Here is a 21,937-nt window from a genome sequence, read left to right as displayed (position 1 = left end):
TTATTTGTCACTTCATGGTCGCTTTGATTATTTATTTCTTTTACGCACGGCTGCCAACTGCCAGTCGAAAGTTGGGCACCGTTTTAATACGCTTTGAACAAGGACGCTTGCATAGAGGCCGCGACGACAGAGCAGGATAAACAGAGCACAGCCATAGCTAACTCGTTCCTCCACTTGATCACACGCAGGTTACTATTTTGGTCTTTCTTTCGTTGAATTTCCACCCTCTTTCCAAGCTTAGTAGCGCTCATCTCCCATTGATACGTAAGACTCCTAGGTTCCGCGAGTAGCTCGAAACTTAATTTACCTGCAGATAGAACACACGCGAATTTATACCCACACTTAAAGTTCGTGCGAAATTAAATTTGTAATATATAAACCCAGGGTCGGATCTAGCGACACGAGCACCTGCGTGCTTTTGTGTTCCTTCCAAGGGTTGCTGGGTCCCATCCCGCTCAGACGCGGTATTTTCAAAGTCACTCACAATCTTTTTGATTATCAATCCTCAACTAGTCACTTTTTATTATCCGTTTCTCGACCTACGTAAATCCGACGTCTTTCAATTTGTCTGCATCGCAGATAAGCACTTATAGCCAGTTGCTACTTACCGTTTCTCTTTTTTTTTCACGTTCTAACTACATACTTGCAATCGTAACGTGCATTTATCATTATACAGACTGAGTTCAGAGAATATGCACTTTAAGGATGCAACTACACGAAAGGCTTGATTAGTACTTATTGCAATTATTCGCAATAGGGAGAGTTACATATTGTAACGTTCGTAAACAAACGTACGAAATTCTTAGATAATACCGGTCGTTGTCTGCCAAGATAATACGCAGGAAACTTTATTTAATGCACCGTAGCACGTTGTATCATCTAGATAATTTACTAAGTGCAGTTTGTATTAAGTTAGGCTATATATAAGTATATGAGTGCACCTGCTACCTGCACTAGAAAGTGCATCGTGAAACAAGCGGTAACTTATATTGTCGATTCGTAATATATTCATCGTCTTGTTTGTCTTATTGTTCTTTGCTTACTTAATCATTGATTATTTCGTTCGCAATAAAAAGAATTCTTTAGCATATGAATGATTTATGACGTATCTTTCGAAGTATTGATACTTTTATGTGAAATTATTGATTTTTCGAAAGTCTATAGTCGTTTAATAGTTATTGAAACTTAAACAATTATTATTAGAAGCGTAAGTTGATTATGAAATTTCTTAGACATCGGCTTATTTAATTTTGTTTAATTCGTTAAATCAGGGCACTGCAATAATGTATAACCTCCTCTGCTGTAGGTTATTGTTAAAAAATATAGCTAATCTTGCTATGAATCAATTTTATTGTTTGAATTTGTTGGTAATTAATTACAGCGTTTAAAGCGCAAAATAGCGCCGTAATGAATGAAAAATTTTCTCGAACAAGTACAGATATTTATTTATGCAGTGATGTTTACTGTATCTTGGATAATGTTAGTTATTAATTAATAAGTATTTAATTATATGTTTCACAGGTAGAGTAAATCATGTCTCAACTAGATTTAGATCCACAATTTACACAAGGTCTGCGTCTTCTACATTCGACAAATAAAGATTCTGTAGAACAATTGCGTGCCCTTTTGGATGAGGCTATCAGGCAAAAACATGGGTCTACGAAAATGCTTTGCAATGTTTTGCACAAAAAGGTGTTGTACCTTATTTATATTACTAAATATTATCAGAATTCTTACACTAATATATTTTGTAGTACACGTTGGAGGAGCCTGTATTAAGTGACCACAGTAGCAATGGTAGCAAGAAAAGTAAAAGTTCAAGTTCTTCGTCCAAACAATCAAGCAAATCTAGCAAAAATAGTTCACCAGTTAATTTACCAACTCGGGATACACCACCGGATGTTCTACAGTCAGATGATACATTAGCTTTAGAAATTTTGGAAGATGACTTGACATGTGTCATTTGTAAAGGAATGGACGTTGGAGCAAGAAACAGACTTGTTGAGTGTGTCGAATGCCATGCATTGTATCATCAAGAGTGTCATACTCCACATATTCAAGATTCTCAAATAGATGTTCCTAAATTAGTGTGGTATTGCTCAAACTGCTCAAAATCACAACAGGTGTGTGTGTTTATATACATTCTATTATTTGTTTTTCAATGTATGACTGATACTTGATAAATTATAATATTCTTATATGTTATTCATATTATGATTGCAGGCTGCCAATGAGAGGGCCTCACCGAAACCTGTAACTGAAAACAAACCTAAGGAACAAAAAAAATCAACCAGTTCTAGTAAGTACTATGATTCAAAATAATATACACATGTATATAAATAATTATTGTAGTAAATTATTAATTATATCTAACAATATCTTATTATACAGGCTCAAAGCACAATGATAAGTACAAGTCATCATCAAGTAGCGTAAATCAATCTCAGTCCAATAATGGCAGTAGTTCCACGGCAAATGTAAGTACGGGACCAAAAGTTACACCAAACATTCATATCATCAGTGCTGATAAGAGATTGAAGGACATGATGAAGAAGGCTAAACAGGATAAACGTAGCACAGGTAATACGGCTAACGGTACGAGTAAGCATTCGTCATCAAATTCATCAGTTTCTTCAACAACAAAAAACACTCAAGAAAAATCACTCCTATATAAAATGAAACCAGGTTCCGAATAAAATCCTGAAGTTCTCCCACTAGGTCATTGACATTTCTTATACTGTTTTCTAACACTTGTGCATGTATATTTTTGCATTTTATAGCAAACTTTGCCTTTTGACATAAAGTAAAACTGCATAATAACATAGAGTTCAGTTTATCGTGTCATTAATAAAACGGAACTGTGCTATTTAGAAATACTTTCACAACAGACGGAAATTGAGAGACCGTAAGCGAATTTCATGTGTACTATATACTATATTGTATTATATATAACACGTTTTATACATTATTACAAAGTCTCCCATTGTACAGAATTGATATTATTAGTAGGTTTACTCTGTAACGCGTTATCCAGAACGGCGTTCATCGTAATGTAAAGATTGAAGCTAGAAAACTGAAAATATCAATCATTAAAATAGGTATGCACTTTAGCATTCCGTGTCGCCATATAACATACCGATGACACTTAGTATTCTGATACTTATGACAATTTTGTTTTCTCTTTTTTAATGTAAAACGATTGATATAGCTAATAATTTTTTATAAAAGAAAAAGCAACCGAACTAAAAATCTATAACCTGAATAATGATCAAACATTATTACCAATTATTAAATGACATATTACTCGCTGTATTATGTAATATTCTCATTATTTTAGTAATAAAGTAAACGTGAAAAATATTCTATGTACTCAATCATTCACTAAAAGCATAATAATAAGTCCAAACTAGTTTCCTTTAAGCACATTTTCTTCATCCATCAATATCTTACAATTGAGTTACGTAAATAGACTTAATTACAAGCCCCTTTGATCTGTCCCAATTAGCGCTACTAGTCGAGTATATAAAAAATGTATTATTCTATTAAAAAATATAAAGTACTCTGCACCTCCAAAAAGTAGTCTAGGAGAAGGAAATGCGTACGGAGTTTGCGTGGGATGGCACAGATTGATAATAAAAACAGATATCGTTTATAATACCAATATATTTTTGCGATTTCTCAAATGTTTAGTTGTTTGTCCCTACGTCCCATTGAAAATTTGGCAAGAGTCATTTCGTTTTCGAGTGTGACTTATAATCTAGGCGGGTGCGGGATGGATGGATATTATATACATGGGGTTTCATGGGTTACACTGGCATGCGCACACATATACACCCTTTCATTTTGTTCACGTAATAATAAAATATGCTTGTCGCCTATATTATAGAAATGTATTCACTTATATTGCCCCAAGAGGTTCCTGAATCTAGACAAGGAACCCATCCAAAGCATCCACCGTATGAATGACAGTACATAGCAACAAAGTTACTCTAGTAATTTACAGTAAGCGGTCGATATCCGCTCTATCCTAGAAAAAATGGTGTCGTGTAGTCTACTGTGGTGGGAATTGCAAGAGTTCTAAAATACAATATTTTATAGAGAAAAGTGATAAGTCCTTGAGATGGATGGAGTCAACAATTATCAGTCTACTTGGCTACTTTTTCTTTGCGGTGCAATTTCATTTTTTTTTTTTTCCTTAAGAGATTCCCACTCCGAGATTCTTAAAAGTTCAAATACGTGAATGAAATTAAGTAGCGTTCCTTGATTAACAATCAAAAACACGTTACTCTCTGGATGACAAAGAATAGATGATAATTAACATACGTGGAACATGCTCTTTTAGGGAAACCTTGCAGTTCGTAATCGCAATTCTACTATATAGGTATGTATAACAATGTGTGCGCATGTACGTGTACGTCAATCTATACATAATTGCAGTACTGAGATTCGCGAGACACGCTTAAGATTATAAATGAATTTCACAAGAGTTTCTTTTATCTTGGCATTTACAGATTGAGGCGCCAGTTTTAATTCACGTAATTCTCGTGTTTCATCTCACGAGAATTAAACCGATGGTATCCCGCTGCACGTCGAGGGATCGGAGCTATCGATTGAATCAGTCCTTTCTTACATATCGAGAATGATATGATTCGCGAGTATTCGTACTTGGTGACGGCGAAAAGCTTTTGCACAAACAAAAAAAGAAAAAAGAAAAAATTACCCTGGCAAGAAAAAAAAAATGAGCACAATGAGGAAGACCATGATACGCACTAGGTACCATACCAACGAGACAATTCAAAGCCTGACGCGCGAAAATCAAAATTGCCAAAATACAAGTAATTCAGATTGACGTACATTCTTACAGTACTAGCTTCTTCATAGTATAAATAAATACAATACATATAGAGAGATACATAGGTTAAGACCCTTCGAAGAGGGGAGTCTGGGGACCTGGATTAAATGTTGTATTACATGCGAGTATTAATTAAGTACAAGGATGAGCACGCCCCCAGCCTCCCTGGGCCACTCGTTAATGAATAATCCATTTTTATAGATTCGATCAGACGTAACGGATCTAATGGCTCGTCATTAGATCGGTTCTCGATTAATTGTTTGTAGAAGCGCATAAGTAGCCTTGGCAGTGCGCGCTGAGTTTAGCTGTAATAAAGATGACCTCGTTCAAGAGGAGATTCCGAAAATACATCGTCAAACGATGCAACGAAGCAACTTAATACGATTTCGACAGTCTCAAGAGAACTTAAAATAAACGCAAGAGAGCTGCAGTCAATAGAATATAATCATATCAAAAAAAAAAAAAAAGAAAAAAAAAATGCATTCAACAATGAAAAATACTGTAATAAAGAGGATTGTTATCACTACGTACGACAAGTGTCTTCAATGCGCCCGATAAATCTTAGCAATATGAAAGACGCGTGCCTCATCAGATGGATGGCCATGAGTATCACTGTATAAAATTTTTTTTAACATGATCAGAGCCCTGGACACTTTTGCGCCCGACACTGGTATAAAACCGCCTTACCTCGCCGAGTCCCTATGCTCACACGCTTAACAATTACTGATAATTCTCAATTAAATGATAATACCAATAATTATATACCTATCGTTATATAATAGTCCACAATAATCCGTACGCGTAATTCATAAGTGTAATATAGATTATTTCGCAAGTCGATCATTGTAAAATGATAGTAGCGATGGCGTGTATTACTACCGTGTAAGTATATAAACTAAATAAAAAAAAAAAAAATAATAAAAAAACAAACGTAAAAAAAAGATCGTAAAAAAATGTAATTACGTATTCGATATACGTAGCTAGGCCTAGAGTAGACTGAGCTGCTCTTATAACTCTTAATCGCTTAATTTCTCGTAACGTTATCGTTAATTACCTTAGAATTTATAATTATTTCTTACTCTGTCTCTTAACAGGGCGCTTCCTCAAATGTATATATATATATATATATATATATGGGTGTGTGTGTGTTGTGTGTATATATATATATATATATTTATTTATTATACATACATATATAGTCCCTCTCTAGCTAGCTCACTACAGTCCGCGGAGGTGTGTAATGTAATCTTTTTGCTTTCATACGCGTGTATATATATATATATATGTATATATACAACACATGTTGCACGTATATACACTATATGAAAGCAAATGTATATGTTATACACGAGATGGCCGGTGGGACGCAATGATACACAAAAGATGAATTGACCAGATATTAAGGATATCTCTGAGAAACTGATGATGATTGAAGCGAGAGATACATTATAGACATTATAGACAGATTGGTATTAATCAATTGCAGCATTCGAGTAATTTTAGCGAACTGTCAGAATGTTAAGAATTGTACAGCCGAATTAATTAAAATATCAAATCCTGTAAGTGACTAATATAATTTTGTATGATCCATAAGCACGTGCCAGTGCTCTCTGTTAGATGACGGAATTCCTATGAAAGAACTCGGTTGAATTTTAATATCTGGCTTAGTATTTGAGTAAAAATTGTCGTCGATCCATCCGGTATACATATAATATAATGTAAATAACATAGCAATAATTATATCGTAATGAAGATAGTAGGCATAGCCGCGCGTGCTCAGATCACAGACTACTTGCTGTCGTACATCTTCTTGTACAAACAGTCTGGTGGACACTATGGCGTTCTCACTTACTTTTATAACGTTGTGTTGTGTTTCGTATGTTGCGGGCGTGCGGACGAGAACGCGGAATCCAAACGGGTCGCGCGTTTCCATGCTCCGCAACGGACCATGCCTTTGACCTTTTTTTCTTTCTCTCTTTGCCTTGCCTCTTCAAGCAACATTATACTTAACGCGAGCTCCGAACGGTACTGCGATTACGAAAACTTCATTGTCCTCGCCCGTATAATGACACGCTACTCGCTAAACGCTATACGCTACACACTACACGCTACACGACACACGCCACACGTCACACGCAGTCACGACGCTGTCCTTCATTAAGGAGTATTACATAGAGATAGCCGAGTTGCCCCCCTTTTCACTCGTCGCATCCTTTAGAATCCTAACATTCTTCATTCCTTTGTTGAATGAGTTACGTGGTGTCTTCCTTGTTTTGCGTCCTCGATCACTTGACGAAGAATGTGGTGAAGATGCTCCTCTATGTTGCCACAGCGAAACGGTAGGGGTTATGCACTGTTTGGTAAATGCATGATGTGTATGTTTGTACATGTAATGAGGTGTATGTGGTGCGTGAAGTGGAGGCACTAGTCAGTGTTTTTTGGGAGGTCGACGGGTTCAGGAATGGAGGTCGAGAGGTTATGTCAGCAGGCACTGGTCTCTTCACCCTCGAGCGTGCACGCCACGTTCTCCAGCCTGTGGGCTAGGTGTAACTTGCGGCAGCCCGCATCTGTCTCCAAGGCCTCTAGGATCTGAAATTCGTAGAGTTATGTTACGTGCTATCAGAGTTAATTGGTAATAGGATTGCTTGATATGTCAAATATAAATTTCAATGCTTAAGTAGAGCTGGTATGTACTTACTTGTTCATAATATTTGCTGACGTAAATATAGAGCTCTTTCAGCGCGGCTATTACGTCAAATTCATTAGCATGGGATGCGCTGAGCTGCTGCATGGCACTAGACATTTCCTGATCAGTGATCTGTGGTAATCTTTGTACGTCGGTATAAAATCGGCCGACCTTTTCCCGATAGTGAGGAATATCCTTAGCGAAGAGTAATTTGTTAGACGGGGAATCCTTGCCTAATCTATGCTCGGTTGTTGAACATGAATCCATGAATGTTTGAGCTATCACAGAGAGGCTCGAGTCCACTGTTGTTGATTTATTTATGTCGAACATAAAATCTGGATTCTTTATGAAGTTCACCCAAAACCTGAGTGGCAGACTGTTTGATTTCCAAGCATGAGGTACTTCAGGATCAATTATACCGTGTCTCTTCGCTGCTTCATCCAGGAGATCGAACAGCCATTTGACTGCACTGGGTAAAGCTTCGTTTGCTGTAAGTATTGTGTTCAGAAAATCGTCCACGAACTTTTGCACGGTTCCTTTAGTCGACAAGAGTCTCGTGAGAAATATTTCTGGAATAGCTTTATGCGTACGCTCGGGATGCGGATGTTTGCCACCAGCAAGTCCTATTCCGGGTGGGTAATGCCCTTCCTCGATGGGCCTCACTAAATGATATAGTCTTTGATTTCCACCATGACCACTTTCGATGTCACCGTTTGCCGTTATAATGGGCGGCGAATTTTGGGAGTTGAAGTAAATACCGCTCGGAGGATGAGAATACATAATTGGACTGATCATCGCATGATTCGGCGTGGATGGAAGATGGGCGGACGAACAGTGATTTGCATGATGATGATGAGATGGTTTGCAGTTGTGACAAGGTGGTTTACACGTTACGGAGAAACCATCATTCTGACGTGGAATTAAAGACATTACGGCTGATTCCTTGACGCCGTAATGAGCTAGGGTATTTATCTTCTTCCAGTCGCTGTTGCACTTGGTCGTAAGGTCTTCATCTTGCAGTGTAAGGTGTCCACCTCTACCGTGCCTCCATTCTAAATCCACCTCGTGAATAGAGGGCCTCAGAGAGAATGGGGTATTCTTATAGAGAGCATCGAGTATTTTTGATTTCACTTGACTTATCGTATCGCAATCTAAAACTTTGCATTGAATTTTCTCATCGAGGTCATCCTGAACTACGTGCAGGGTGACCACGCTGTGTTCTATCTGTTCGCGGAGAAGTCTCTCCTCTGAAAGGGAGTATCTAGCGTCATGGGTTATCACGTCAACTGGACCCTTTTCTATCTGATGCTTGATTGCTTTAAATAGCAAGAACAAGGAAGAACCAGCATAATCCTTTAAGTAGTTGTACATGCAAAGAGCCATCCAATTTGTGAGCATCTTTTCTACCACGGATTCAGTTCGCCTCAGCATAAGCTGAGGATGTTTCGTGTCGACGGATTTGTCGATTAGCCTGAGTAAAAGATTCATGAGTATGTCAGTAGCATATTCCATTTTTCCCATTAGTACGACCATTAAGAGAGACGCTACATTAACCTTGTCTCGGATATTAAAGTCTTTTTGCGCCTCTAAAGTCTCGATAAACGTTAAAATGAAACACTTGTTATTGATGAGCTGTTCGAACTGTATCATCGCTGCGTCATAGTTTGTCCTGGATGTGTTACTACGGACTCTGGGATCATTCAATATCGGATGATCTATTACACCAGGGAAGAAAACTTTCATGATATAATTCTTGTGGTCCAAAGTCGGTATTCCAGATGATTCAAGGTCCGCAGTTAAATCCGTCATGTCTGTTTGCAATTCGGCAAACGCTTGCTTGCATTCCATTCTCACATTACTTTCAAGCGTATCCATTTGAATTTGTATCCTTTTGTATTCCCGTTCTGCCTGTGTGCTCTTTCTTCGGTACACCACCAAGACCAGTACGAATAAGAAAACCAAACCGAAAGTTCCTGCAGCTATTCCAGCAATTGCCTCGGGTGGTATTGGGTAAGACTTGATGACATCATAATGCAAATATCCTATGCGAAATCGAAGACTCTGACCAACTCGTACAACGACCAAAGGAAGACCCTGCTCTGTTTTAACGCCAAGTTCATCCGTATCAGCAGGTTGTTGATCTGGCGGAGTACAGACCAATTGTGTTAAGGCAAGCGACGTTATATTACATGGCATAATGCCTACAGTGACATTCACGTCAGACTCATCACTCGCATAATTTAGATTGTCTCCCTCTATGACCAAAGGATCACCCTTATACAGTTTCACGTTACCCGGAAACGCAAAGAATTTTGGATCCTCTACGTAGAGCAATTGATTTCTCAAGCTCTGAAAATGTTTCTCCAAGTCTCGTACACTTTCCACGTGATCCATAACGAATCCGATCCTTAGAGCTAGTTGATGTTCTTTAATTTTTAATGCTTGAGAACCGTGTTTGTGTAAAGAACGTTTAGTACGTTGAAGTGATCTGAATCTTTCTGCTACACTAGGGCTCGGACATTCCATCTGCGTCGGGTTGAGCACAGAGCAGATAGTTTTATTGACTGGTAAAAGTTCGTTGTCGAAATACACTTCCATTTCTGGTTTTTGGATGGTGTCCAGGTTGGTACCATGAACAGTGATCATACGTCCACCAGAAGCGAAACTTCTTAATGGTTTAATTTCCATGATCGTTGGATCGTGAGTATAGTTGTAGGGATTGCCTACTAAGGTACGATTAGCCCCGTCGATGCTGAGGGTTAGTCGGCGGGTCCGTCGCACTTGACCAGCTTTACTCGTTATGCAGGTTAATCTAGTACTGCTTGCTTGCGTCGCGTTCACGTGACAAGGAAGCTCATCCAGGTACGCAGAGATGGTGCTACCAATATTCAAATACATGCCGGAGATGGCGAGCTGAGTTCCACCGCTTTGGGGCCCCATGGCAGGATAAACGCCAGAGAGCTGGATGTCCTTGTAATTAAAGAAGACAGCACTTTCTGTATAACCAGCATCATTGCCAACGACAACCGATGCCCTGTCCGTAGCTTCGTGACGCCCGGTGCGACAAACAATACGGACGGAAACTTCGTAATCGACGAGAGTGCACGGAGTGTTCCCAATGTGTATCTTGCCTTCGACGTCGCTTTCCTTGAGGCCCAAATTACTTCCCTCGATAGTGACCAAAGTACCACCCTCGATGGGACCGCTCAAAGGTTTTATCATGTCTATTCTGGGTTTAGGACACTCCGCGAAAGGTGACTGCAGGCAGGAATGTCTATAGACGCAACTGTTACCGCACCAGGTACATTCAAAACGTGGATCCCTCGTTACACAAAGAGAGCAGTCCGCATGTTCGCGATGAGATCCCAACACTTCACACTTGTATAGCACAATTGTCGTTTGATCCACGTGGTGATTCGTATTCCAAACTACCGTCACCGCAGCTGAATATTCACCAGTCACAGCCTCGTAGGAGTAAATCGTCTTGTCGCATACTATGAAGCGGCTAGAGTCGACCCGAGCTTGAACGCGCAGGTTCGCCCCTTCTATAGTAACGATACACTGGAATCCAGTGTGTCCCACTTGAGGATGCGGCAAATTCTCTACCTCCAGGACTATTTCCTTAGGTACATTATTCGGAAGCATCAAAGGTTCCTTACGTTCCACAAATCTTGGGCAATATTGAACACCGTGAGCTGCCAAATTGGCTTGATTCTGTAACAGATAACAAAATTGTGCATGAGTGTATGGTGAAAAAAAAACATGATATTTAATATTTTTTATTAGATTAGCAAAAATATCTTACATTTTCACCAGATATGATGTTGCCCTGACATCCGCTGGTATTGTGTGTACATTTATTCTCATAGACACACCAGCTACAGGCCCATTGGGACTTTACACAATCTGCACAGACTGTATGCCTCGAGCAATCAAAGTATGCAAAATTTCGTGATACGAAGTCCTTGTTCGTTTCGCTGGAACGTACAGATAGAGGTACTAGGACGTGATCAGCATCCTCAGGAATGCTAGGTCTACCAAAGACAGGTGGTGTAGGACAAGATAATCCGTAACCAGTCATTTGGGCGTCGATGGGCTCAGCCTTGCCAAAGACACACTTGTACTTGGCACCGGTTGGCAGTTCAGGTAGAGTTCTGATACTTAATTGAACAGTAGTCATCTGATTAATTGGTATGCGATCAGGAAGGACTTGTTCGAAATCGATGCATTGTTGTCCCGTGCCCAAGGATAACCACCTTGGACTACTGTGACTCGCTTTCTGGCAAGCTCGCCTGACAGTGCACCTGAAACAGAAGTATTTCATATGAAAATCTCGAGCGATATGGCGCGACATTATAAATAGCCGAGACATGACGCCTAAGCATGCGAGGAATTTTTTTTTCAGTTCGAATTTCATCGGCTCTCCGTTACTCCTCTTCTAAGAAATGTGTGGAATAAAAATAAGGTGCGCGTTTGAGCCGAACTACGTGCGGTTTACATCCCTATCAAAACAGCTCAGAATAGAAGGTTTACTGAACAAACAACAAGGAAATATGGGTCCTCCGAAGCTGGACGTAAGATAGATTGTGCATAATTAAGTGCTTGTATCTTTAAAGGAGGAAGTCGATTTTCCGGCTGATCTTATAAAGGCGAATGTTCATGAATCAGGATTGTCACTACGAACAACTCACCGTTTTTCAAGGGAGCACCAACCGCAATATGGATCTTTAGCATCCAGACAACTGCTGCAGTTCGTGTAGCCGCTGCAGTGTTCAACTTTGACTTTAGATATCTTTGACGTGGACAGCACATAGATGTGCTCTCCGCCAGGTGCAATAGCAGTGTCAGGCAGCAATTTTTGTCCCTTGTCAATAACGATGCTCTCGTATATGGAGGCTTCGATTCCAGAAAGCAAAACCTTCTTGAGAACACCGTCGTGAGTACCCAGGAATGCAACAGTGTGACTTTCCGTATTTGTAACAGTTATGGACGTTACATACGCATTCGCAAAGTGTAAAACGGCTTGGCCAATGATCGGAGAGACTCCGGATATCTTTAGGCCCACTTCACAGAAATCCAAAATATTTCCTGTCGTCTGTAAAGCAAAATTCGATTGAGTGAATAAAGAATGAGACATTAAATATGAGAAAGAATATCCTTTCTTTTCCTCGTCCTTTGTATACTTACTCCTGCTGTGGGACATTTTCCATCCAGAATCGGACCACTGACGTATCCCATATTCCTATACTTGATGCTACCATTAAAGCACATGTGTATGTTCTCGTTGAACTTTGTTTCGATATCTTGTAAACTATAAACGCACACTGCCGAACGTGGGAGGGGTTCGTTGGTGATACCTTTACTTGGAGAAAAAACAGAAACGAAGACAGGATCGCCGACAGCAATTCCTAGCTGCATAGCTAAATCAGCACCAGCTGCAGCAACTTTAGCATCCTGTACCAAATTATAGAGATGTTGTCTACCATCACCGAGATCAACGCTGCACTGCAGCGTCACTTCCGTGTAACTGTCATAGTTTGGATCGCTTATGCAACTTCGAGCCAGTCTTGAAATATAGCCCAGCTCTTCCTGTTCAGGAAGATAGGACTGTTTCTGGACAAGTACAAAGTATGCGTAGTCACTTGCATTGAAGCCATATACGTATTTGACTAAAAAGTGATCTCGATATTTGACGTCGATGTGTAAAATTGACTGCTTATTGAATGTGTACTCGGCAAACTCTAAAGTGTAGAGATTTCGACTGGAAATGGCAGGAACATCATGCCGATACTCTCCGTTATTCGTGAAAGTGGTGCCCACGTAGAGAATATTAGTCTTTCCCCAAGGATTATATCTTTCTGGACCGATGTACGCGTAAGTAGAGGAATTTTCATCGTTAGCTGCCACGCTAGTAGGAATGAAATCCGGCTTAAGGGATATGTTTGCCATTTTGTACTTTTCACAAGCGCCTTGAAGTAGAGAACCGCAGGCAATCAGAGTGCGGGATTCGAGGTCAGCGACAAGCAGCTTATTTACGTTATCCATGAGGGATGTAGTCATGTCCCTGGACGGGCAACCAGTCGCATGGCACTGCGGGTTGTCCATTCTAGGCCCTGTAGAGATTAAATTCCAATTAATCAGGTAAAAGAAACCCGGTTCAAGTAATTACGATTAATATTACAAACTGTCAAATGGTACCTGTTGAAACCAGTTCTTCAAGTCTGAGATTAGAGTCTAACTGCACAAGTCTATTAACGGCTCCTGCATAAAGTCGTCCAGTGGAAGGATCTATGGTGAGATGATTAAAACGCAGGGCTCCTTCTCTCGTCGTGTTTGGATCCAAAGGGTACAATTCGTATCGCTGTCCAACCGGGAGCGGAAATTGTGCAACTACGTGAGGTGACTGATTTTCTGACGATGGAGGGATCGAGCTGGCTGGCGCATCCATAGCGGCAGTTACCAGGGTAACCAAGAGCCACGCTACGATTGATGCGGACGAAAATGATGCTAAGCGAACGGACGGCAGTGGCAACCGGGGCGGCGGTGGCACAGGTGGCGAAACGGGAAAAGGTTTCAGTCCAAGGAGTCTCATGGTGTGCTAAAGACAGTGGGTAGCTCACTTGTGTACAGGACAAGGAAGGGAAGGTTACAAGGTGTGATTGGAGTGTGTGCCCCGCCGGTAGTTGGCCAGTTTCGGGACGGCACTACCAGCTATGCCTGTAACCAAGCACCAGCATGATGCTCACTGTCTTCTCCTGAAATGAGAAAAACCACTCATGTTTATTATTGTTTCTATCTGCATATTGAACATAATTAACAAACTGTACATTTTAATAAAAGATTTGAGAGATGTTTGTCCATAGTCGAATAGCACAGATTGCTTCTTCGATGAACAACTTGCATTTAATGTGTTTTTTGGCTATAACACTAGTTAGAGGACTCCTGTTTTGCACAGTAGAATTCTGATGAGGGAATTGTAATACCGAATGCCTACTTAAGAGATCATTGTTGGAAAGAGATACGGTGAGACAGTGAATTGATTTAAGGAGGGGAATATTAAACAAATGTTATATGTATAGTAAAGAACCATCATTCCATGTCTATTGTTTCGAACCTCCATTATTAATGGACCTAATTGCTATGCCATTAATTTAACAAGGAGTGTTGTGCAAGACAATTCCAAGGAGCACATGCATTAATGCAAACCTAAGGTATACCATATAATGTGATGGATAATAGGAAGAAAATCCATTTCAGAATTGAAGAGTATTATCCTATTATGTATGGATGCATCATACGTGATTTAGTGTTGTATTATACTTACAAATTTCAAATGTATAATATTTTATTAATCAAAGTATTTTTTCTCTTAGAATTAATAGAATTGAATATTTGATAAATACATCTGTCCCAAATGTATCACATCAATATTTTCCTTCAAAAAATGAGTAAATAAATTTTGTAACAATGTTATTATCTCCAAGCATATCATAAACAATTGTGAAGTTATTAAGTTTATATTTAAAAATGGTTGAGAGTTGATAGAAAAAATTTCGAAGTTCCTAAAAAGATCTTTTAATCGCAAAATATATTCGTAACAAGTGAGTACTTAAGTGCTGGCAAACTTCATTATTAGTTTATCTAAAATGAAAAGCAAGCCGTAAAAGATGACATGCAAGAAAGTATTTAACATCAAGATATATACAAATTAATAAAATTATACATAAGATAGTACAAGTACGATTAAGAGTGTGCGGCAAATACGCCGAAACGAGATGAGAGATAGCGTCGCATTAATTCGTAAAGAATATTGCGAGCGGTAAAAGAGTAAGAAAATGTATCATAAAAAGAATCGCTGATAATCATAGAGAAAAGCTGAAGCAGATGGCTCCACGTTTCCGGAGTGCAGCCTCTGGTTACACACCGCCCTTCAGCAGCATAGACGAGGACTGATGACGACACTAGGTGCACTTGACAGCTAAGGCCACCGTGTCGTCGCGCACAAAGGCAATCTTATCCTAGCAGGTCGCAAGGAGCGGCTCTCATTCGGAGTACAAGAATATGTATTAGGTTCTTGAGAAGGTAGAATTTTCAGCAGTAAGGATGATGATGCCGTAGAGATAAAGATATGTCGTGAGTTAGAGACAAAAGAAAAAGGTTTTCGACAAGGAGAGACGAGAGACGTGAGACGACGGGAGTTTCCACGAACTACAAGGTGGATTTCGTGGATCAGGACTAAACGGTCTTTAAGGAAGGGTGGCTTTTATCGAGGATAAAAAGATATAATTCATAAATCCTCACTTGGTTACCTTGTTTGCGAAGGAGTGAAGGTTTCGTAGGGAGTGAAGGTACTCGCACTCTGAAACGCTCTTGCGTTAGAGTCGCTAGGGCACATCGCTCGTGTCTACCATAACTTGGCAAGGTAGTCGCGCGTCCTAATGAGCTCTTGCAAACTACACTCCAGCACGATAGTTCCGCTAGCGAGATGTTTTAGCGCGTATTCTCAGCTCGCCGGAGACACACACGGTAGCACCGTGCCGTCCGTCAATTCACAATAACACTACGCGGGGAGTCGGAGTCGGCCGCCATTAAAATTCGACTGACGATGGGCTGCATGGGGTTGGTTGGGGGCTCTCGCTACAGCGTGTGCTCCATAGTGCGTTCAGCGCTCCAACCACCTCCTCTCTTTGTCGGCTCTTCTCCTCTCTCGCTCATCGTACTCATCTCACCTCACCATCCATCGGCTCCATTCCCCACTCTTCTGCTTCAACGCTTTCTCTCTCTTTCTTGTCCTTCTACTATTTATTCTCCCTCTTCGAATCACTCTTTCTCTCTTGCTCTCTCACGCACGCATCCTCCACTCGTCGGAGCAGCGTTTAACGCGGACGCCGCGTCCTCCTGCGGAAAAAGGACGAATACGTTTCCTGCCATGACACGTAGCTCCCTCTGTCATTCAAAAAACAAGTTACGAAACGACACGTAAAATGGCGGCAATATCACTTCCGTTTAAAGTTACGTTGCGGTATTCTCAAATACTTTTGACTGATATATCTATACTTGAGTGAGAGAAAAATTAACGATAATCGTAAGAAATATTATTACGCTGTTAGAAACGACTGTGATTGTAAGAGGCCATTCAGGGTTTGTCTTGTCTACGAGTGATTAGTATTAATTAAAGTTTCGTTGGTTTCATCAATTTTTTTATTAAGAGAATGCTATATAATATACTCGTCAGTACATTTTTATACCACTATCATATCTTTTACAGTCTATTCGAAAGTTTTGTCCCTGTCGTATCGTGAAATACTATTTTATTTTCCCTTTGCCGAGTCAAAGTTCTCAGTTGAAGAAGCATGAGCCTTATTAGCACTTCACCAAAGAACTGGTGAGCATTCTATCTATAATGTAAACGCCGCGTGCGTCATTCGACGAGAACATATCTCAAGAATACCGATAATATGGATTTTATTTACTAGTTCAGTGTTCCTTATCACGATGTATTTCAAGCAGTACCGGACAATCGATTGAAATTGATTCAACTCAATTCGGCTGGTCTTGTCACAATTTATTTTTGTAAATATTGTTATTTACACATATACCTAAGTTTTCTTTGTCATCAAATATTATTGTAACATTTTTTTTCTGTATAGAGAGGGATGTGAATTTTTAGCAGGTTTATTTCAATCTATAACAAACATAGTACATAATATAGCGGCTCGTAATAAAAAAAAAAAGATATGACGAACGATGCATAAGTGTAACGTATCGTAATTGTATCGGACTGAATTTATTTGTCTACCTGAACTTGTTTTTTAGTTTACCTCACTTGGCTCTCATCGGGTCTGTCATACAAATGTAAAGCTGTGTTGATGTCGAGTGTAGGGTGACTTAATCGTTAACTTATCACGGACTGGTTATATCATCGAAAGAAAAAGTTCCTATATAGTATTTCTATATAAGCTGAATTTATCATAATAGCTATCTAGACGTTTTCAGGATTCCAAATATTCCTTATATAGAAATACAATCTTTAATAGAAGTCCTGTAGTTTTTATGCACGGCGCGCAATCGCCGAACGCATAGAGAGGAAGGCTTCCCTGAACACCGTATAAAAATTATAAAACAGAAAAGGTGTTTAAAATTTACGCCTAAAGAAGTATTGTACACACGTTCTTACGTATCGGTGATGTGTCGAGCCTCAATTAGGCCTTCGATATGACGTTAAAATTAAAACCGAGGACACAAATTTATTTCAGATCCGCTTCTAGGTAAAACTTGTTCACTGTCTACCCGCGCGCTATTAAGAGTACGCCTTTGTACTCTTGGAATATATCAAGAGTTTCTCGTAGAGGCCACCGTGGGTAATTAGTCGATCGTTTCCGGTTTCTCATACCCACGCGGTCATAAATAATACTTCTCTGATTATTCCCAAATATACTCACTCGCAAATTTCTTGAAATTGTCATGCGTCCTTCTTGTGTTCATGTTGTTTGGCCATTGTGATGCTCGCGAAAGTACTTTTCCCGCTTGCTCTTATTCGCCATCTCTGCGTATATTTTTTTCTCTGGACTAGTGCCTCTTACGAACTATCGTCGTACAGCTTTTCACAAGTACAAGGGATCGTTGTTTAAGCTCTGCTGTGCTCGCCTCACGTAATTCCGATGTGTCTAGGCTCATGTCAGTGTTTTATGTGTAATAGGTATGTGTGTTCGTCGGTACTCCTGTGTGTCATATTATCGTCTGCAAGGGTGAATCGCATTATGCATTAATAGTATTCTTATGGATGCGGGACTGTTGATGGTTTTGGTTGTAGTTTTAGTGATCATAGTTGTGATTGTGGTGGCGGTGGTGGCTTTTGTGGTGGGACTCTGTGCTCTCACCGGGACAGATTACCTATCCTAATGAAGGAAAATCATGCTTATCGTCAACCTTTGGAGCATTCTGACGTCCACGTGGTGACCTCTGTTCCGGTTGAACAGATTGCAGCTTTACCGCATCCTAAGCAATGATAACAGACGTAGATTAAGTTTAACACAAATTTGTGGAAAGAGAAGAGATACTTAAAATCGGTAATACTACAACTTAAGTGAGTACGTAATACTTACAGGAGCTCCACCACGGTTATCGCCATCTCTGGAAGTGCCACGATTGCCGAATCCGCGACCATTGGCACGTTCTCCACGAGCACCACGGCCACCACGACCTCCGCGTCCTCCAGCTCCACGTCGAGAGTCACTGAATTGAATATCGATGCCCAAAACGCGTTTTTGCCTTCCAACGCGTTGCGGATACTCGGCTGCTGCATCATATTCTTCCTCCTCATCGTCTTCTTCTTCAGCACCCTCCTTCTTCTTCTCGAGAGGGTACATCTTCTTCCAGCGAGACAGATCCTCGCCTTCGCCTGCTTTGCGCAAATTATACTGCGGCTTAGCGCGGGTGCTGCGTAGAGCCTTCCATTCGTCGAGAGTTAACTCGCGCGACTCTTCCTCAGCAGGTTTCTCTTCCGTAGAGGTATCTACAGCGTTCTCGCCTTCCTTAACTTCGGCTGACGGCTGCGCAGCGTCACCCTCAGGCTTTTCCGGAGACCAATCCTGACTTTCCGGGTTCATACTTTCTCTGTAAAAAATATACCATATTATTTCCATGCACCTCATTTCATTAGGAATTTTCCAAATTATTTATTCAAGTACTTACTCGATTTCGTCATTGTGAGTGCCCCAGTTGTGGCTGCCAGCGCCGTCCTTCTTGTCCACTGGTTTCACTCCGCTGTAACCATGCCTGCTTTCATTAATAATCCATATAATCAGGTAACATTCTTGAACACAAACTGGAAATTATGACATTTTCAATGCAACTTTAAACTCATCTGTTTTTTTGTTTTAATGTTTTAGCTTTGATAATGAATCATATTGTTAAGAATGGGCACAACTTTAACTTGACATAGTTTTGGTAGTTTCGAAAACGCCGGAAAAGAAAATTACGACTGAAATCAGACAAAATAAGCAAACGACTAACACATGCAAAAACGTGAAGTACATGACAAAAATCCTTACCTCGGTTGCCTGTTTACAGACATATGTAACAGAATATTATACAATATCAGTTAAAGCGAACAAAAATAAAGAAGTAATACATCTTGAGGCAGATTCCAAAATTTTATACTTTTGGAGTTTATCCTTAATCTGTACATTTGATACAATGCATTGAAACGTGTTTTTACCATGTTCGATACGGATAAAGCTTTTATGAATAAAATATGTAGGATAAGAAGAATTTACAGTAAAGTTAGGATATTACAAGCAAATATTTGTTTGATTGAGTATAACAAAGAAACCCGTTTGCTCACGTTAAATCCGTATCCACGTTTAACAAACAGCAGCATAAATAAAACGTTGCATGAAAAACGAAATTTCTAATGAGTACATACGTTTTGTCCGAACCGGACTGGCGATCAAACTCTCGTTTTCCGCGGTTGTCAAAGCCACCACGACCCCCACGAGGTCCGCCACGTCCTCGTCCACCAATTCCACGAGCTCCACCTCGGCCACGGCGTTCTCCAAATTCTCCGCGGGGAGTGTCACCGGAGCCGCGAAACTCGCGGGTATCACGACCTTCTCTAAAATTTGCCATTTGTTTCTGGTTAATATTACAAAATAGAATTGTGCTTCCAGACGTCTAAGAAAAATTTGAAAAACAAATGGATATCAAATACTTAATTAAAAATATTTGATAAAAATGACATTATACTAAAATGAAACTAACCCAGAAGGTCCACGTCTGATTTCTCCTTGCCCTTGTCCCTGTCCCTGCCCTTGTCCTTGCCCCTGTCCCTGTCCACGGGGAGTTCTCTCGCCATCTTCACGATTGCGCCTGTTGTTACGTTCTTCGCGAGATTCGCCAGAGAACTTAACGTTGCGATCGCCGCCACTAGATCTTGGTTGAGAAGGTTTTTTCTCACCTAAACATAGAAATAGAAATTCTTCTAAAAATGACTTTAAAAGAAATTATAGAAAGTAGCAACCCTATAAGGTTTAGTAACGCTCATTCTTTTGACATAAAATAGGGTTTATAAAGCTGATTGTGAAATGGGGTGATTAATATTAATCAATTATGTAGAAACAAATGATATTAGTATCACTTGTTCATAGATAGTAGAATACCAGAAACTAAATATATAAACAATGAACCTTGCAGTAGAAAACAAGAAAATTAAGTCACTTAATAAATCGAAGCAACACCAGAAATATAATGCGAAGCATCAAAAACAAAACTATACATATATAAGTATCTATATACACATAACATGAAACAAATATAACAAAAGTTGTGATAAAACATAATATCATGCAATTTTTTAATTCGAGCATTTGAGCATTATTTGTTACCTTTAAGTAAACTAAATACTTAAAACGTTTTCATATAAGAATATTTGTATTGTCATACGTAATGATCGTCAAATTGTCTAGTATACATGCTCAATGTGTTTCTCATACAGTTAATGCATTTTCCCAATTACATCAGTGATTAAATATGATGATTATTAGCAATCAGAATTTTTCAATTAAATTATTATTCATATTTGATAAAAGGAAAAACTATCAGTAATAAGAAAGTCAAAATTGTCAAAAACCAGGACTATGAGAAATAAAATGTGCAGAAAAGTAGTTGCTGAGATTTACATAGGAACTAATACGAACTATACAAGAAGAGAGAGGTGAACAAAAATGATCCCGGCAATGCTAAAGGATAACAGTCGACCTCGTGGTCAACAAATGCGCCAAAATCTCTAGATGTAAGAAAAGCCTGTTAATATTATCCAACGATAAGTGGTTACAGCCATAGAAAGAAAGAAAAGCCTTTTCAATGTATAAGTGAAGCACTAGAAAGGATAAAAGTAATGATAGAAATATAGTGCAAGGTAAAAGCACATGTACACGCGAGCCGATACGACGGCCATCATAAGCGCGCACGAGGCCGAAATGAAGTAGAATGGAATGCCGACTAACCTTGCTCCTTTTTAGGCTCCTGGACTTTCGAGGGTTGCTGCTGGGTCTCCTTTATCACGCGAGTTTTTGGAGTCTTAACGCCAACGATTTTTTGGGCGTCCGGTTGCTTACTCTTATTCTCCTTTTCCGAGAGCTTCTCCTTCTTTTTCGCCTCCTTCTCTTGTTCACGAACCTTCAGCACTTCTAGCGGGTCTTCATCCTCGTCCAGAGCCAACATGAATTTGTTAGCGACGGCGATGCTGTATGTGTTCTCCATGGCGTCTCGTATCCTCTTTTCGTCGAGGATTATGCGAAAATTTCACGGCTACTTTTGAGCCCTTGTGTAACAGAGACATCCAATATTCCAATATGGCCGAGTCGAAGATAGTTCACCACGAGGTTTGCACTCAGGGA

General features: G+C 39.8%; 3 protein-coding genes across 10 annotated transcripts; 1 reads left to right on the top strand and 2 right to left on the bottom strand.

The window, feature by feature from the left end:
- The first annotated feature begins 76 nt into the window (after window positions 1-76).
- Window positions 77-3,386, top strand: LOC107269889 (integrator complex subunit 12). 4 transcript variants are annotated; one of them, XM_015744284.2, is made up of 5 exons: window positions 77-188; window positions 1,522-1,692; window positions 1,755-2,123; window positions 2,224-2,299; window positions 2,392-3,386. In XM_015744284.2, exons 2-5 carry the CDS (start codon window positions 1,534-1,536, stop codon window positions 2,694-2,696), a joined length of 909 nt encoding a protein of 302 aa, XP_015599770.1. In that variant the 5' UTR covers window positions 77-188; window positions 1,522-1,533; the 3' UTR covers window positions 2,697-3,386. The 4 variants fall into 4 exon arrangements, with proteins under 4 accessions (XP_015599770.1, XP_015599768.1, XP_015599769.1 ...); XM_015744282.2 differs by lacking the exon at window positions 77-188 and adding an exon at window positions 846-979; XM_015744283.2 differs by lacking the exon at window positions 77-188 and adding an exon at window positions 1,056-1,207.
- Window positions 3,387-4,115: 729 nt separating this feature from the next.
- LOC107269884 (plexin-B) lies at window positions 4,116-16,567 on the bottom strand. The gene is made up of 7 exons (XM_015744273.2): window positions 15,848-16,567; window positions 13,737-14,293; window positions 12,726-13,651; window positions 12,230-12,633; window positions 11,344-11,842; window positions 7,551-11,252; window positions 4,116-7,441 (listed from the first exon to the last, which is right to left on the bottom strand). The coding sequence occupies exons 2-7, from the start codon at window positions 14,128-14,130 to the stop codon at window positions 7,334-7,336; spliced, it is 6,033 nt and encodes a 2,010-aa protein (XP_015599759.1). The 5' UTR covers window positions 14,131-14,293; window positions 15,848-16,567; the 3' UTR covers window positions 4,116-7,333.
- A 521-nt stretch (window positions 16,568-17,088) lies between these two features.
- On the bottom strand, window positions 17,089-21,936 carry LOC107269942 (plasminogen activator inhibitor 1 RNA-binding protein). Of its 5 annotated transcripts, none has more exons than XM_015744399.2 (7): window positions 21,545-21,936; window positions 20,301-20,496; window positions 19,966-20,154; window positions 19,592-19,600; window positions 19,233-19,319; window positions 18,644-19,154; window positions 17,089-18,536 (listed from the first exon to the last, which is right to left on the bottom strand). In XM_015744399.2, exons 1-7 carry the CDS (start codon window positions 21,798-21,800, stop codon window positions 18,432-18,434), a joined length of 1,353 nt encoding a protein of 450 aa, XP_015599885.1. In that variant the 5' UTR covers window positions 21,801-21,936; the 3' UTR covers window positions 17,089-18,431. The 5 variants fall into 5 exon arrangements, with proteins under 5 accessions (XP_015599885.1, XP_015599887.1, XP_015599888.1 ...); XM_015744401.2 differs by having other exon boundaries at window positions 19,233-19,316; XM_015744402.2 differs by lacking the exon at window positions 19,592-19,600.
- Between the last annotated feature and the right edge of the window lies 1 nt (window position 21,937).

The sequence above is a fragment of the Cephus cinctus genome, unplaced genomic scaffold, assembly GCF_000341935.2.
Source record: "Cephus cinctus unplaced genomic scaffold, Ccin1 Ccin1_scaffold0690, whole genome shotgun sequence".
Lineage (NCBI taxonomy): Eukaryota > Metazoa > Arthropoda > Insecta > Hymenoptera > Cephidae > Cephus > Cephus cinctus.
The sequence above is the reverse complement of the archived record's forward strand: the minus strand, read 5'-3'. Positions and strand labels throughout refer to the sequence as shown.

What these genes read in the sequence shown, in the direction of transcription:
- LOC107269884 (XM_015744273.2), bottom strand. Translation starts at nt 14,130, where the DNA reads ATGAGACTCCTTGGACTGAAACCTTTTCCCGTTTCGCCACCTGTGCCA. An exon ending in TGGTGCTCCCTTGAAAAACG is followed by an intron (nt 11,843 to 12,229) that starts GTGAGTTGTTCG and finishes CTTCTGTTTCAG; the next exon opens with GTGCACTGTCAGGCGAGCTT. An exon ending in ACATCATATCTGGTGAAAAT is followed by an intron (nt 11,253 to 11,343) that starts GTAAGATATTTT and finishes TATCTGTTACAG; the next exon opens with AATCAAGCCAATTTGGCAGC.
- LOC107269889 (XM_015744284.2), top strand. Translation starts at nt 1,534, where the DNA reads ATGTCTCAACTAGATTTAGATCCACAATTTACACAAGGTCTGCGTCTT. An exon ending in GCAATGTTTTGCACAAAAAG is followed by an intron (nt 1,693 to 1,754) that starts GTGTTGTACCTT and finishes TATATTTTGTAG; the next exon opens with TACACGTTGGAGGAGCCTGT. An exon ending in ACTGCTCAAAATCACAACAG is followed by an intron (nt 2,124 to 2,223) that starts GTGTGTGTGTTT and finishes TTATGATTGCAG; the next exon opens with GCTGCCAATGAGAGGGCCTC.
- LOC107269942 (XM_015744399.2), bottom strand. Translation starts at nt 21,800, where the DNA reads ATGGAGAACACATACAGCATCGCCGTCGCTAACAAATTCATGTTGGCT. An exon ending in GGAGCCTAAAAAGGAGCAAG is followed by an intron (nt 20,497 to 21,544) that starts GTTAGTCGGCAT and finishes TTCTATGTTTAG; the next exon opens with GTGAGAAAAAACCTTCTCAA. An exon ending in ATAACCGTGGTGGAGCTCCT is followed by an intron (nt 18,537 to 18,643) that starts GTAAGTATTACG and finishes ATCATTGCTTAG; the next exon opens with GATGCGGTAAAGCTGCAATC.